The 13,468-nt window shown below is 57.2% G+C and overlaps 1 protein-coding gene across 1 annotated transcript in view; it reads left to right on the top strand.

Annotated features, from left to right (window-relative positions):
- The window catches only part of GDPD5 (glycerophosphodiester phosphodiesterase domain containing 5), a 67,843-nt gene that overhangs the window by 36,264 nt on the left and 18,111 nt on the right, over positions 1-13,468 (top strand). The window contains exons 4-5 of the mRNA XM_040964441.1: positions 10,061-10,164; positions 13,034-13,127. Coding sequence (XP_040820375.1) covers positions 10,061-10,164; positions 13,034-13,127 — 198 coding nt within the window. The remainder of the gene's footprint in view (positions 1-10,060; positions 10,165-13,033; positions 13,128-13,468) is intronic.

Below are 13,468 nucleotides of genomic sequence, written 5' to 3'. Positions count from 1 at the left end.
GGCCCAAGAAAGGTGTACTGTGTGTTGAAAAGAGGGTGCCCCAGGTCCAGCGTGGTAGCCTAGAGGCTAAAGTCCTCGCCTTGCATGTGCTGGGATAACATGTAGCTGCTAGTTCTAATCCCGGCTACTCCGCTTCCCATACAGCTCCCTGTTTGTAGCCTGGGAAAGCAGTCGCCGATGGCCCAAAGCCTTGGGACCCTGCACCCATGTGGGAGACTCAGAAGAGGCTCCGGGTTCCTGGCTTCGGATTGGCAGAGCTTCAATTCATTTGGGGAGTGAATCAGCTGACAAAAGATCATTCTTTCTGTCCTCCTCTATATATCCGACTTTCCAATAAAAATAAATATTAAAAAAGAAAGAAAAGAGGGTACCCTGGACCAGGGTGGTGGTGGGGGTGCTGGACAGCTCCCCTTGGAGGAGGATGAGTACTGGACCAGGGGCATCAGGGAGGGGTCCTCAAATGCCAGGCTAGGAACTCAGTGTTTCTCCACTTAGGAGCTTCCTATAGAACCGAGAGGATCCTAGGGTGGGCTTGGAGCGGCCTGGGGCGCTCAGGAAGGAGCATCCCCCTTCCTGTCCACCAGCCAGATACTACCCCTGTTCTCCCAGGGCTTGGTTCACATTCCCACACCCCCAGAATAGGTCACAGGAAGCCAGACTGTGAGAGGGAAGGGGCCCATTCTGCAGCCCCTGGGCCTGGGTGGTGGAGGCAACTGCAGCAGCAGGCAGGGGAAGTGGAGCTTTTTATAACCTGAGCTAATTAATTGCTCATTGTCTGTGACTCACTACTCCAGTGCTACCCACGAAGGCCCTGGTAGTACAGAAGCTGTCCCCATGGACCCCTCTGAAGACCGTGTCTCCAAGAGGCAACACTGGGTTGAAACCAACCCTCCCATCCCCACCTCAACAGCAAGAGGGATCTAGGTCAGACAGCTTGTGGAACTTCCCAGCCAGACCTGGGTGGAGGAAGACAGACAGTTGCTTTGCACTTCTGCAGCCGTCAGCCCCGGAAGGGCTGTCATCATCTTAATGTTTGCCCTTGGCCTTACAGAGCCAGATGTCGGGGCTTGCTTCTAGCCTGCCCCACCTCCTGCTCCACCTCCAGGCCTGGGCCCTCTGCCCTGTGCTGCAGCAAGCAGGCTTGTCCTGGAGGCATGAGGTTCTGTGTACAAATGACAGCTCCATACTTGCTCTGGGGTCACAGGTATAGCACACCTGTTCTCCCCTCAACCTGCCTTGAAGGGCTTCCGGGGTGGTGGGGAAAGCAGACAGACCACCAGGGGCTAGGCCAGCTGTGCCTGAGCTAAGCCCGCCTTGCCACAGAAGGGAAATGTTCCGGACAGGGGGATCTTTGTAACACCATCTGCCTGGGCTTTGGGTTTGGGAACTGAAAGTCACACAGCCCTCTGGGGCCCAGGTGTGTGGGTGTGGAGGGTGTGGCCCTGAGGGGGCGCCCTGCTGAGGAGCCCCGCACTTCATCCTGGCTGACCCTGTGAGGTTAGATGCAACTGAAGGATGCAGGTACCTCTGGGTCCACAGCTCCCTGAATCCCCCCTGGGTGGCTGGAGGAGGCCAGGCTATGCCCCCTGGTGTGAGTGACAAGAGAAGCTCCTCCATGCCTAGGACGGACCAGGGTGAGCAGTGGTAAGAAGTCACCCGCTGTAGGGAGACCCAGCCCACCTTACCTGCCTTGCACATCCCGGCATCTCTCTACTTCCTCCCACCTGCCACCAGCCTCGTGGTTCTTCCTGGAGCGCACACACTCTCCTCCCAGCCTCTAATAAGACTCATTGTGAATGTGCCCAGCAGCAGCTCTTCTTTTAGCCCCTCTCCAGGGCTCCCACCTGCCTGGCTCCGTGCTGGCCTCATGGGTCAGTGTTCTCCTACTGGACTCAGCAGGGTATGCAGGGCAGGGCATGGGTTGCGGGTCCCCAGAGGCCATCAGGCCCTGCTGGCCAAGTGTGCAGCGGGGAGGATGATGGAGGGATCCGGGTGAAGTCAGTGAGGGAGCTGCTTTGGGACTTCACCTGCTGTGGTGGGAGGGAGAGGACCCCCACCGAGCTCCAGGGCATTGGGTGGTCTGCATGTAGCAGCATAGCAGCACAAGACATGTTTGTAGGCTTATGCACACTGCATTCTTTTTTTTTTTTTTAAGATATTTCATTTTTTATTGCAAAGTCAGATATACAGAGGAGGAGAGACACAGGAAGATCTTCCATCCGATGATTCACTCCCTAAGTGGCCACAATGGCCGGTGCTGAGCCAATTTGAAGCCAGAGCCAGGAGCCTCTTCTGGGCCTCTCAAACGGGTGCAGAGTCCGAAGGCTTTGGGCCGTCCTCAACTGCTTTCCCAGGCCACAAGCTGAGAGCTGGATGGGAAGTGGAGCCACCGGGATTAGAATCAGCTCCCATATGGGATCTCAGTGGATACGAGAGCTTTAGCTACTAGGCTACCAAACTGTGCCCGCACACTGCATTTTTGGTGCTGCTGCCTGGGCCCCTGGCTGTGGCTGCCAGGGGAGGATGCTAACAGTCCATGACAGCTTCCTAGCCACCCTTAGGTGGGCAAGAGGCAGGTATTCCACCTCCTGTCCTGTCAATCATCCAGGGTTGGGCAGGGCTTGGAGAGCAGGAATCCTGCTGCGGAGTCATTGTGGGCCTCCTAGAGGAAGCGGCCTTCGAGATGGGTTCAGGGTATGATGGACGCCCGACCAGTCACAGCCGGGCATCCCTGCAAGTTCAGAGCTTAGCTGGCTCTGTGCCTGAGGAAGTGACCCCAAGCAAAGCCCAGGTCCCCTCTTTGAGCCCCTGCTTGCTTGTGGGTTAAAGGATGAGGGCTCCCCTCACTTCCTGGATATGGATGTGATGTGGTGCCTGTGTGCTGCATAGGTGACCCCTGCTGTGACCGGTGGATGAGGCTGCATTCCCGGCCAACTTTCTGGGTCAGGTCATTCCCTTTTGCGTGAATGCATGCTTGCAGGAAGGAGACCCTGCTGGGGGGAGAGAGGAACCCTCTGATCATTGTTTTTCCCATCTCCGGCAGCGGCAGAGATGAAAACACCTCTTTCAGGGTTGCCATGAGGACAGGAAAATAGGGAATGATGTCACCCAACCCTCAGGAGAGTGGGGGCCTGCAGAGCCTCAGCTCTTCTCACAATAGCTAGACCCCCTGCCTCCTGCCCAGCACTTCTTGGGACAATGTGGAGGGCACCTGGCCTGGCCATGCCACCCCACATGGGAAACGGCTCAGCTCTGGGGATGACACTCCGTGCCTGGGACATCTGTTTAGGGAGTGGGGTGGTGCAGGAGTTGGCAGAGTGTTCCCTGAGGACTAGGGATGTCTCCACCCACCCCCTCCCCTGAGCTTGGTACCCAGCCTTGGCTAGCTGGAGGACCCTCAGCCCTTCTGCTTTGTGTCCCCAGGGGTTAATGCAACCTCAGGGCTGGGCAGAGAGAAGCAAGGAGCTCCAGGCTGGGCCTGACTTCCTTCTTGATCCTAATGAGGTGCCGGGCGTGCACTTCGGCAGAGGCAGAAGCCAGGGTGGCAGAAGCTGGCTGTGGGTGGGGCTTCTAATCCCTCTCCCTGCCCGGTCCTAATGCTGTAGACGTATCCCATCACAAAGCTCCCAGGCTGTGCCCTCGCCACCCCACCCAGAGCTCCTGGGCCAGGGCCAGGATAATCCTACCACTAGGTCCTGCCCATCTCCCCTCACCCTTTCCAGTTGCCATGTCCTAAACCTTCCCCATTAGGAACTTGACCAGGGAGCCAAAGACAGACGGTGGGAGGACCACTGGCGGTGGGCCTGAGATGTGGCCTGCAGGTGGGCAGACTCAAGCTGACAGGCACCTCTGCATCTTTCCTCCTAGGCTCGGGGTCCGGAGGAGAAGCACTAGGGGCAGAGCTTGGCCACACAGGCAGGGGCCGTGCCAGGCTGAGCCAGCACGCAGCCGGCCGTGGCCCACCTTGGGATGACAGGAAAGCCTAGAAACACGTGCGTGTACATCTGGGAACCGCACCGTGTGGTGAGCTGGCTCCGAGTTAGCACAAGAGTCACATGTGGCCTCGGGCCAGCTGACGCTTCCATGTGGTGCGTGTAAAATTAGAACCCTGACTCTCACACCATAATAAATGCCAGGCGAAGCTGAGGTCTTTTCTTTTTTCTTCCCTATTTTTACATTTTCCTTCCCATTTAGAAAGCGCACATTGATTAAGAGAATGCAAGCAGCTTGGGAGGGTGTAGAGAGCAAAGGCGGCCTGGGGCAGGTTTCCACAACCAGGTTTTTGGGGCTCCAGTGGAATGGGGGATCCCAGGCTGCAGGGTATCACATGAAACCAAAATGCCCCTATATCAAATCACGCTATTTTTCTGCTCTCAGGCCTCCTTCCTCTCACGTAAGACCAAAGGCAGACATAAAAATAGCACAATATGTATGGCGGTTACACAGAGGAAGCTTTCATAAGCCCGCAAGAAGATAAATCAATCTCCCCGCTTTCCTCCCAACAAAGCTTGCCCTGCTCTATGGCCAAACACCTTCCGTCTCTTGCCGTCTGAGTGTAAGTTCCCCGTGAGCCCACAATGTCTCTATTTTGCATCCCTTCCTCCAGGAAGCCCACCAGCCTACCCCCTCTTCCTACAGCACGCAGTACAGGAAGGTGGGGGGCAGGGATTCCAGCGTCTGAGTACCTCAGCAGCTCTTTTTTTTTTTTTTAATATTTGTAATTTGTTTAGGTTGGAAACATTCAAAATCCTTTCTAGCTACTTTTAAAATGTATTTTTTTTTATTATTTATTTTTGACAACCTTTACGTGGTTAATTAGGGCGCAAAGATTCAAGAGCTACAGGAAAGTGGGTAAGACTATTATTTCCACATTCCTTTTTTTTTTCTGTATCTGGGATGAAGAGGGAGATAAAAGGAGAAGCCCCACCCAGTCTCCCACCCACCCCAGGTCCCAGATGTGGGGCATGCTCCGAGGGTCTTGCTCAAGTGGTTTTGATAGTTCAACAGTTATGAATCGCTGCCAATCTCGCCACTCAAGCACGATGAGGTCGCTGTAGAATCCACTGATTGACATAGTCCATCTTAGAGTCTCCGTTTGCCCAGTTTTTCACTGCCAACATATGACTGGGGTAGTTGATTGATTTGTCTGTCCTCTGTTGTGGTACCAGGTATCCTCTGCAGGTTCCGATAGACTGCCATATCCTCCATGTGCACCTGGTTATGCTCTCCACTGCTCTGTCTGAGCCTCTGAGGATACTCGGCTCTGGCACTTGCACTCCATGGAAGACCGTAGAACCTGCACTTCTCTTCATGAGCATTAGCCCCATGCTCATTCCCAGGCCTTGGGTTGCTTGAGGCTACTCAGTCAGGAGGACCTAGTACTGGAAAAGGACTCTGCACTGGCCCTGCCTGTGACCTTGAACAAGGTCCTGCCCCTCTGAGCCTGTTTTCTCCACGGGCAGGCTGGGATAGTTACACGTCCCTCTGCTTGTCGCTGTGAGACAGCTGGGGATGCTGGAGGCCTCAGACTTGAGTGTGAGTTCTGGCTCCTCCCTTAGGTTTGTGACCCTCCTGCTGGTTCTCCACACTGTCTCCATTGCCTCAGTTTCCCCATGGTACCACCTGCTTTGCAACATGAGATGGAACAGGGAAATGGAGGAGCCTACCCATTGCCCCTTCCTTTGCCTTGGAGGGCCCTGCTGCCTGGAAGCTGTGAGGGGGTCAGGTGGTTGGGTTGTGTGTGTCTTCCATCCATCATCTTCTATCTACCACCACTGTCCCCCACCCCACCCTCCCATGTCATGCTGGCCTCTGAGACCACAGCCTGCAGAGCCAGGCTTGACTTGGTGTGAGGGGAGCTGACCATGGTGCCCACCTCAGGCAGGAGGCGCCACGCAATCAGGCAGGAGCTGAGTTTGGTGTGGAGCAGGGGTGGGAGGCAGAGAAGACTTGCTCCTCGCTGCCATCATGTAATTAAAGGGCTGTCAGACGCCAAATGATAATTACAGGAGCCATGGTGGGCTTGGCGACGTAGCATACATCTGTGAGTATGCTGGGGCCTGGCAGGCCTCCACGAGCTGAGGTGATGTCATCACTGCCAACAGCGGGGGAAGCTGAGGTTTATGGGGAGCTCGGCCCCCTGCCACGTGGCCTGTGGGCAGCAGGGCCCTGGGTTAAACCCCCAGCTGAGTGCCTTCCCCTGACCTTGGTCACTTAACCCTGTGGCCACTTGCCTAACTGACTCTGTGTGGTCCCTGCAAAGTAAGCTGGCCGCTGAGTAGCAGTGGGTGGAGGCCAGCTTCAGCACCAACCTCAAGGAGGAGTAGCCAAAGGGAAGTGACTCATCCTGCCTGGCTGGCTGTGGCTGGGCATCCTGCACGTGAGGCCCGAATCGCAGCCCTGTCTGCTGAGCAGGAAGCTGGGGCTCTAAGAGATTCAGTGTCCTCCCCACCCCACCAAGGTCATCGTTTAGCAGTGGGATTCAAACATAGTGTCATGAAACTCCTGAGCCCAGCCTGCCCCCAGGATGGCCCCAGCAAGGCTGGGGGCGAAGGAGGAGTGGGCAGGGAAACAGCAGGTGGATGTCTCAGCTCTGGCCCTGAGACCCATGGCTCTGAAGTTGTCAGGGTGGGCTGGCCGCACCTACCTGGAGCCATGGGGTCCAGGCTCCAGTGCTATCTATAGGTGCTGCTCTAAACTCCACAGGGGTTCCTAGTGGTGGGGGATGGTAGGGGAACAAGCTGTGCACTCTCTGACCTGGGGCTGCAGTGTTGGTGCCTGTACTTCCTGTGTGGTCTGAGCCCCCACTGTCTTTCAGCCCTTTGCACACACAGGTGGAGGGCACGAGGGGAGCTAGGGAGCGGGTGGGGCTGAACACCTATAGCCCCCAGAGTGGTGGTCTCTGAAGGCTGCACCACTGCTGCACCCCCTGCAGCTTCTTTGCCCCGGGAACAGGCCTGGGGTTTCCCTTCCCATCAAGGGCTGGTGCCCATCTCTGTCCCTGGCCACTCTCCTGTTTGCTTGCTTGTTTATGCAGACTCCCGAGGCATACTACTGCCAGGGCCTAGGCCTGCTGGGGCTTGCTGACCCAGCCTTCATCCTGGTCCCTTACAGCTACCAGGGCTCTGACTAGGGTGGGGAGGGCCTGAGCATCAGGGAAACTCCTTCCACTAGGCTCCAGGAGGCCCCTGGCCTGAGAACCAGGGGATTGGACAGTGTTCCCGCTGCCTCCCACTACCTCCCGCTGGTCCTTTTGTTCCTTGCTCCCATGCTGGCCAGGGGAATCAGAGACACCCCAGCCATTCCCGCCTTGATGGAGTTCCTGACCCTGTGAAACATACCTTTAGCTACCCCATTGTATGCTATCTGCAGTTTATTCATTCATTGAACAGCATCTCCTCCCAGGCAGGAGTTGCCATATGCATGTCACAGTGTGTCACAGGTATGCAAATCCAGGCTCAGAGGACCATGTAAACTTACCCAGGGGGCAGAACCAGGACCAGAAGTCTGTCCAAGTGCCAGGAGGAGCCTTTCAGGGCTTGCAGGGGCGGGAGAGCTTCCTGAGGGAGCCAGGGTCTAGCCCAGGAGAGGATGACAGGAATCGCAGGGCTAGACCTGTTAGCAGAGAGCAAGAGTGGCCTCTCGCATAGCTCCAGGCCAGACCCTGGGGCGCCATGGTGTCCCTACTCCTGTGTGGTGGCCTCTCTGGCCCACCTCCACTTGCCCATGTGGAGCCTCTTGTGCCCATCAGCACTCTCCCCAGCACTCCGATTGCCACCTGCAGACAGCAGAGCATCTCTCCTGGAACTGGCTAAGTGGCCATGTGCGGGGCTGCCTGCTGTGGCCCCAGGCACAGCCCTTGGTGGCCCTTCTGTGTGACAGGCGCAAAGATCCTAAGTAGCCACTGCTGATGTGGCACAGGAAGGGCCAGGTGGGTGGGCCTAAGGTCTCAGCCCTTTTCCTCTCAATGTGGCTGTGGCTGGGACAGTGGACCCTGCTATGCACCCATCTCAGGGACGGGGCCATACAGGTTGCCAGGGTGGAGGGCTCAGGCCTGGCTCTCATGTGGTACGCTGGGTCCTGAGTGCCATCTGCAGCCTCCTTATCAGCTCAGCTGCTCTGTAGGCTGCTTCCTCTGCCAGTTCCCCTTCCCCCCATTTTCCAGCCCCTGCCGTCCAGTCTTTTCCTCTGATTGTTTCAGGAGTGACCCTTGCAGCTGAGGCCTCATCACCCCCATCACCTTCCAGCGCATGGGACTTTAGTCCCTAGGACTCCCAGCCCATGCTGGGGGCTAATCATGGGACTCCCAGATTCCTGGGGTTTCAAGCCCTGCCACCACCTGGCTGATCAGACCTTGCCCCTCCCCACCCCCTGACAGGATGGTTCCCAGGCTTGGCCTGTAGCTCCTCATTCTCACCCAATATTCACCCCACTCCTCCCAACACTACAGCGGGTCCTGCATTGTACCTGCACAGGTCATCTTTCCAGCACCTGCAGCAGCATTGCCTGCCTTCTCAAACCCAGGTCAATTTTTGCCCCAAGACCCTGTCTCAGGCCCTATGGAGCTGGACAAATGGCCACCAGCCCCATTGGCCCAGGCATGGAAGACCCAAGGGCTCCTGGGCGGCCTGGGAGTGCTAAACTCTGAGTGGAATCTCAGGATCTTTGCTCATCTGATATTTCCTTATCAAATCCTTCCCAGCAGAGGGGAGAGTGACAGCTGCAGAACCATGACATCTGCACTGCAGCTATGGCAGGTGCAGAGGGTTGAGGAGAGAGGTTCACCCCAGGGGACAGGCAGGCTGTAGGAGGAGCAGGAGTGGACTCTGCCTGATGGGCAGGAGCTGGCATGCTATGCTGATGCTGGGGCAGGGGAGTGGGAGACAGGGTAAGGAGGCTTGTCTAAAGCCCTGGCAGGAAAGAGCCTACTTGGGAAAGGAGGGGAAGTGAGTTGGGTGCCTGGCACAGAGTGTGTGGACATGGTGGCCTTTGGAGGGCAGAGGTCAGCCTAGGCGGGATTGGGGCTGCATGTTTATGTGTGTGTTCTGGGGCCTGGACAGCAGGAGCCGGGGCACAGTGTGACCAGAGAGAGGTCAGACTGGGGACATGGGCACCCAGTGGGAGACCTGGGTGTTCAAGCCGGCCTTTGATCCGCCAACTGCACCCTAGGCAGGCGTGCTGCTGGGAGCAAAGCCGAATTCAGGGGTGCTGGCCAGGAGAAGGTGCTGATGTGGCTCAACTGCAGGGAGCTGCACCCCCAGATGGGCCTGACTGTTCTTGGGTTACCAGCCCCTTGGGTGGGTAGAGCTGGGGGAGGCAGGGGGATAATTCTGGCTAAACAGAGTGGAGCTGTGAAGAGATTAACCTGTGACTGTTTAGCGCCTGACTAACGGCGCTGTGCAGGGGCAGGGAAAGGGAGGGTGGGCAGGCAGAGGGGAGATGGGCCCTACTGCAGAGCTGGAGGACAGGGTGGGCCTGACTCCCCCCAAGGCTGTTGATTTGTTCTGGCCACCTCAGCACTTTCTCAGGATGCAGGATGTAGCTGCTAGCATGCTGTGCCTCCAAGATAAGGGGACTCGCGAAAGCAGGGAGGATACTGGGAGGGCTCTGCGGAAGCGCCTGCAGACTTTGGCCTCATCCCTCCCACCCTAGCTGGACACACAGGGCTGACCTGGTCTGGCCCCGAGGGGGCAAAGTCGTCTGGTCCCTACAGTCCTCTGGGCGGAGGTTGGGAAGGCCAGCACCCACTTCTTGGGCAGATGTGAGGGTGCAGCCAGTGAGGGCTGCCATTTCCACCTTGGGACCAGGGCAGAGCTTTGGGTGGAAGTAAACTCTGTCTCTGGGGACCTTCACCAGCACTGGGAGGCCTGAGTCTGCTGCAGAAATGAACTCAGACCCGTGGTGGGCTCCGACCCTGCTCTCTGGTGAACGGGAGATCTTGGGGCTCTTACCAGGGCAAAGAGGGGGCAGGGATGGGTTGCATGTGGCAGGCAGGGACCTGCATGGTCCTGAGTAGTCTCAGGCTGTCTTGACCCTCTTCTTATCCTGCTTGCTTCTCCAGTGGGAGCGTCTGTGGTTCCTGCTGCTCACCTTCACCTTTGGCCTCACGCTCACCTGGCTCTACTTTTGGTGGGAGGTCCACAACGACTATGACGAGTTCAACTGGTGAGTGCGGGGTGGGGATGGGGGCCGGGACAGGGGCCCTGCCAGCAATTCAGCATGTGGCTGCAGACTGGCTGGAGGGATGGGTGTGGGTGGGAAGGACAAATGAAGGCTGGTAGGCAAATGAAGAGAGTGGTGCCTTGACTGGGTCCCCACTGGGGGGTTAGGGAAGGCTTCCTGGAGGAGGAGCCCACGTGACAGATTCAGACACGGAGGCCGAGGGTCACACGGCTGGTTGAAGGCAGAATTGAGGCTCAGAAGCCCCCTCCTGACTCCCCATTCAGTGCTAGTTCTTCCTTTGGGTCAGAAGCATAGAGGGGTGAGGCTGGGAGCAAGTCCTGGGGCTCTCTGTCTCCTGTGAGATGTGGTGGTGGCTCTTACCTCATCAGGTCCCTGAGGACAAAGTGAGAGGTGGGCACTAGGAGGTGGGGCCCAGCGCCACTCCCCTAAGTGGGAGGGCTGTGGCCTATGTCGGAATCAGGGCTCCCAAGCTGCTAGGCTTGGCAGGTCGCAGTTCTAAGATTCGCTGATAACACAACCACTCTGTTCTTGGGAGTAGGTAGGGATGGGGTGTCCAACTGAGCCCCAGCACCGATGAATATAGCAATAAACATGTCCCCTTCCTGCCCTGGAAAGATGAGCTGGAGCCCCAGGGATTGGCCTCTGGCCTTCCTTAAATGCCACATGTCAATTACTCATCTTTGCAGGTATCCGAGGCTCAAACACCAGTGAGAGGAAGTGGGGTGCACTCTGGGCTAACCCCCAATGGCAGATGCCAGACAGTTCTGTTAAACTGGAGGCTCGTGGGGTTGGTCCTGATCATGAACAGATAGGGCAACTGAGGCCCAGGCCATAGGACCAGTTAGCGCCAGAAACAGGGAGTGACCAGACACAGCAGACCATGGGACACAGGGGTTAAGTGATGTGGGCCTTCTGAAGGCACCCAGGAAGAGGCAGGCACACCTGGAGTGGGGATCTGAGCCCAGCCCACTGCATCATGCCTAGGGACTCATGTGCCTGCTCAGAGTGAGCTGCCCCTGCTGGCAGACTCAGGAGAGGAGGGGGATCCCAGCCATCCAGAGGAACTCTGGCATGCCTGAGGCCTGCAGCCTGTCTCTTTGGGGCTTTGTACTGCGGTTCAGGAGAATCTCCCGAGGGGCTCCTCTGGTGGAAGGCCACATGGCCAGCAGGAGGCTGAGGAGGGCCAACAGCTCTGTGGCCATCCTAGGCAGATCCCTGCCTAAGGTGGCCACACCTGTCTGTGGGACCTGAGCATCTTTCGGGAAAGGGTGCAAGGAGCAAGCCCTGCCCCTCCTTGGGCCTCAGTTTCCCCAGCTGCACAGTAAGAGGAGGGGATACAGTGAGCTTCTCCAGCCTCTGACAGTGAGGTTAAGGGAAGAGCAGGTGCCCCCAGTTAAGACCCAAGATGGCAGTGGCTCACACTGCCCAGCACAGACTAGCTTCCTTCACCACCTAGAGTGAGTTGCTGTGAGCCTGCCTCCCCAGCTGCAGGGGGTATATGTGGTTCATTCTTCTGGAGAGCAACAAAGCTGAGTTTATCAGGAGCTTTAAGGAGTGCCCTCTCTAGGCCTGGCACTATGGAGCAGTGAGTAAAACCACTGCCTGTGACTCTGGAATCCCATACAGGATTCATTGATTCATGTCCTGGCTGCTCCATTTCTGATCCAGCTCCCTCCTAATGGCCTTGGAAAAGCACTGGAGGATGGCCCAAGTGCTTGTGCCTCTGCCACCCACATGGAGACCTGGATGAAGCTCCTGGCTTCAGATCAGATCAGCTCTGGCTGTTGAGATCATTGAGGGAGTGAACCAGTGGATGGACGCACTCTCCCTCCCTCTCCCCTTCTAACCTCCTTCATCTCCTTCATCTCCCTGGTAGTCCCTTTCCTCTGAGCCCACCATTGTCCTACAGAAGCCATGGGAAATGCAGGCCTCTGTACATGCAGCTGCCATTCCTGGACTAGTGTACATGTGGGTGTGAGTGCATGGAAGCCAGAAGCTCTGTCCACAGGGGGCTGGCTGCGTGTGGCACACAGATGCCATGAAAGCCCCCAGAGCTGTTGCTGACTCACGCTGCTGGGTGTTTGTGCCCAGTCAGTCAATGCTGCATTAGGAGGGTCCACAGTCACCAAGTACTCCGCGAATGGGTGCCTCGTCTTCCCTTGCACCGCCCACAGGGTGAAGGTGGTCTCTTAATGCCCTCATCCAGGGAACATGTAGAGCCTCAGAGAGGTCAGGTGCCACTTTCTGTGCCACAGGTCCTCCCCACCACCCCTGCCCCCCTTTTTTTTTTAAAGAAGAGTGACAGAAATCTTCCATCCACTGAATCATTCCCCACATGGCTACAATGGCTGGGGTTGGGCCAGCTCAAAGCCAGGAGCCTGAGACTCCATCTGGTACTCCTGTGTGGGCACAGGGTCCCCAAGCACTTGTACCATCCTCTACTGGCTTCCCAGATGCATAAGCAGGGAGGTGGTTGGGAAGTGGAACAGCCAGGGTTCGAACCAGCGCTCCAGTGTGGAATGCCGGCATCGTAAACAGTGACTTAACTTGCACAGCACTGGCCCCAAGATCCTGTATTTTCAAGCTTTCACCTTGACATTAAAGTGAACATTCCAGTCGAGGACATCTCGGGCTCCATGAGGCTGGCAACCTTCACAAGGTCCTATGAGAGGCAGTGTGGGCATATGAACCAGTGCATGCCCCTCCACCAAGCCCATACCCCTCCCACTGCCCCTGGTGTGCACCAGTGAGGGGTGGGGATCCCACCTTTGCTGTGGACAAGTACACAGGCCTGGGGAAAGCGCGAGGGCTAAGGCTGTGTTAGTCCTGACCTTGTCCCTTCTCCTGGCAGGTACCTCTACAATCGGATGGGCTACTGGAGCGATTGGTCTGTGCCCATCCTTGTGACCACAGCCACTGCCTTCACGTACATCGCAGGTCTCCTGGTATGAGGGGTTGGGCTGACTAGGGAAGCGGCGGTGAGTGGCTGGCTGGCTGGCTCCAGATGCCCGCCCTGGGCTCTGCACGCTGAGGCCTGGGTCTTCGCAGGTGGGTGGGAGGTCCTTGTGCTTATGTCAGTCACCTTCCTCTTCCTGCGATCCAGCAGGGGCTGTTCCTGCAGCCAAGGCCACCACCGACTTCCTCTTCCTCTCCCCAGGGTTCCGCTCCTCCCTGTGGATCTGGGGTTCCCAAGGGAAGGCCAGGACTCAGGGCTCTTTCACACTCCTGGGATTTGGAGATCCCTAAGCATTTGAGGAGTTAAGCTGGGTAGCCCAAGTACTGCAGG

This window comes from Ochotona curzoniae, unplaced genomic scaffold (assembly GCF_017591425.1).
Source record: "Ochotona curzoniae isolate NIBS_2020 unplaced genomic scaffold, NIBS_Ocur_1.0 scaffold_3223, whole genome shotgun sequence".
In the NCBI taxonomy this organism is placed as follows: Eukaryota; Metazoa; Chordata; class Mammalia; order Lagomorpha; family Ochotonidae; genus Ochotona; species Ochotona curzoniae.
Note: the sequence above shows the minus strand (reverse complement) of the source record. Positions and strands in the feature narration are given on the sequence as shown.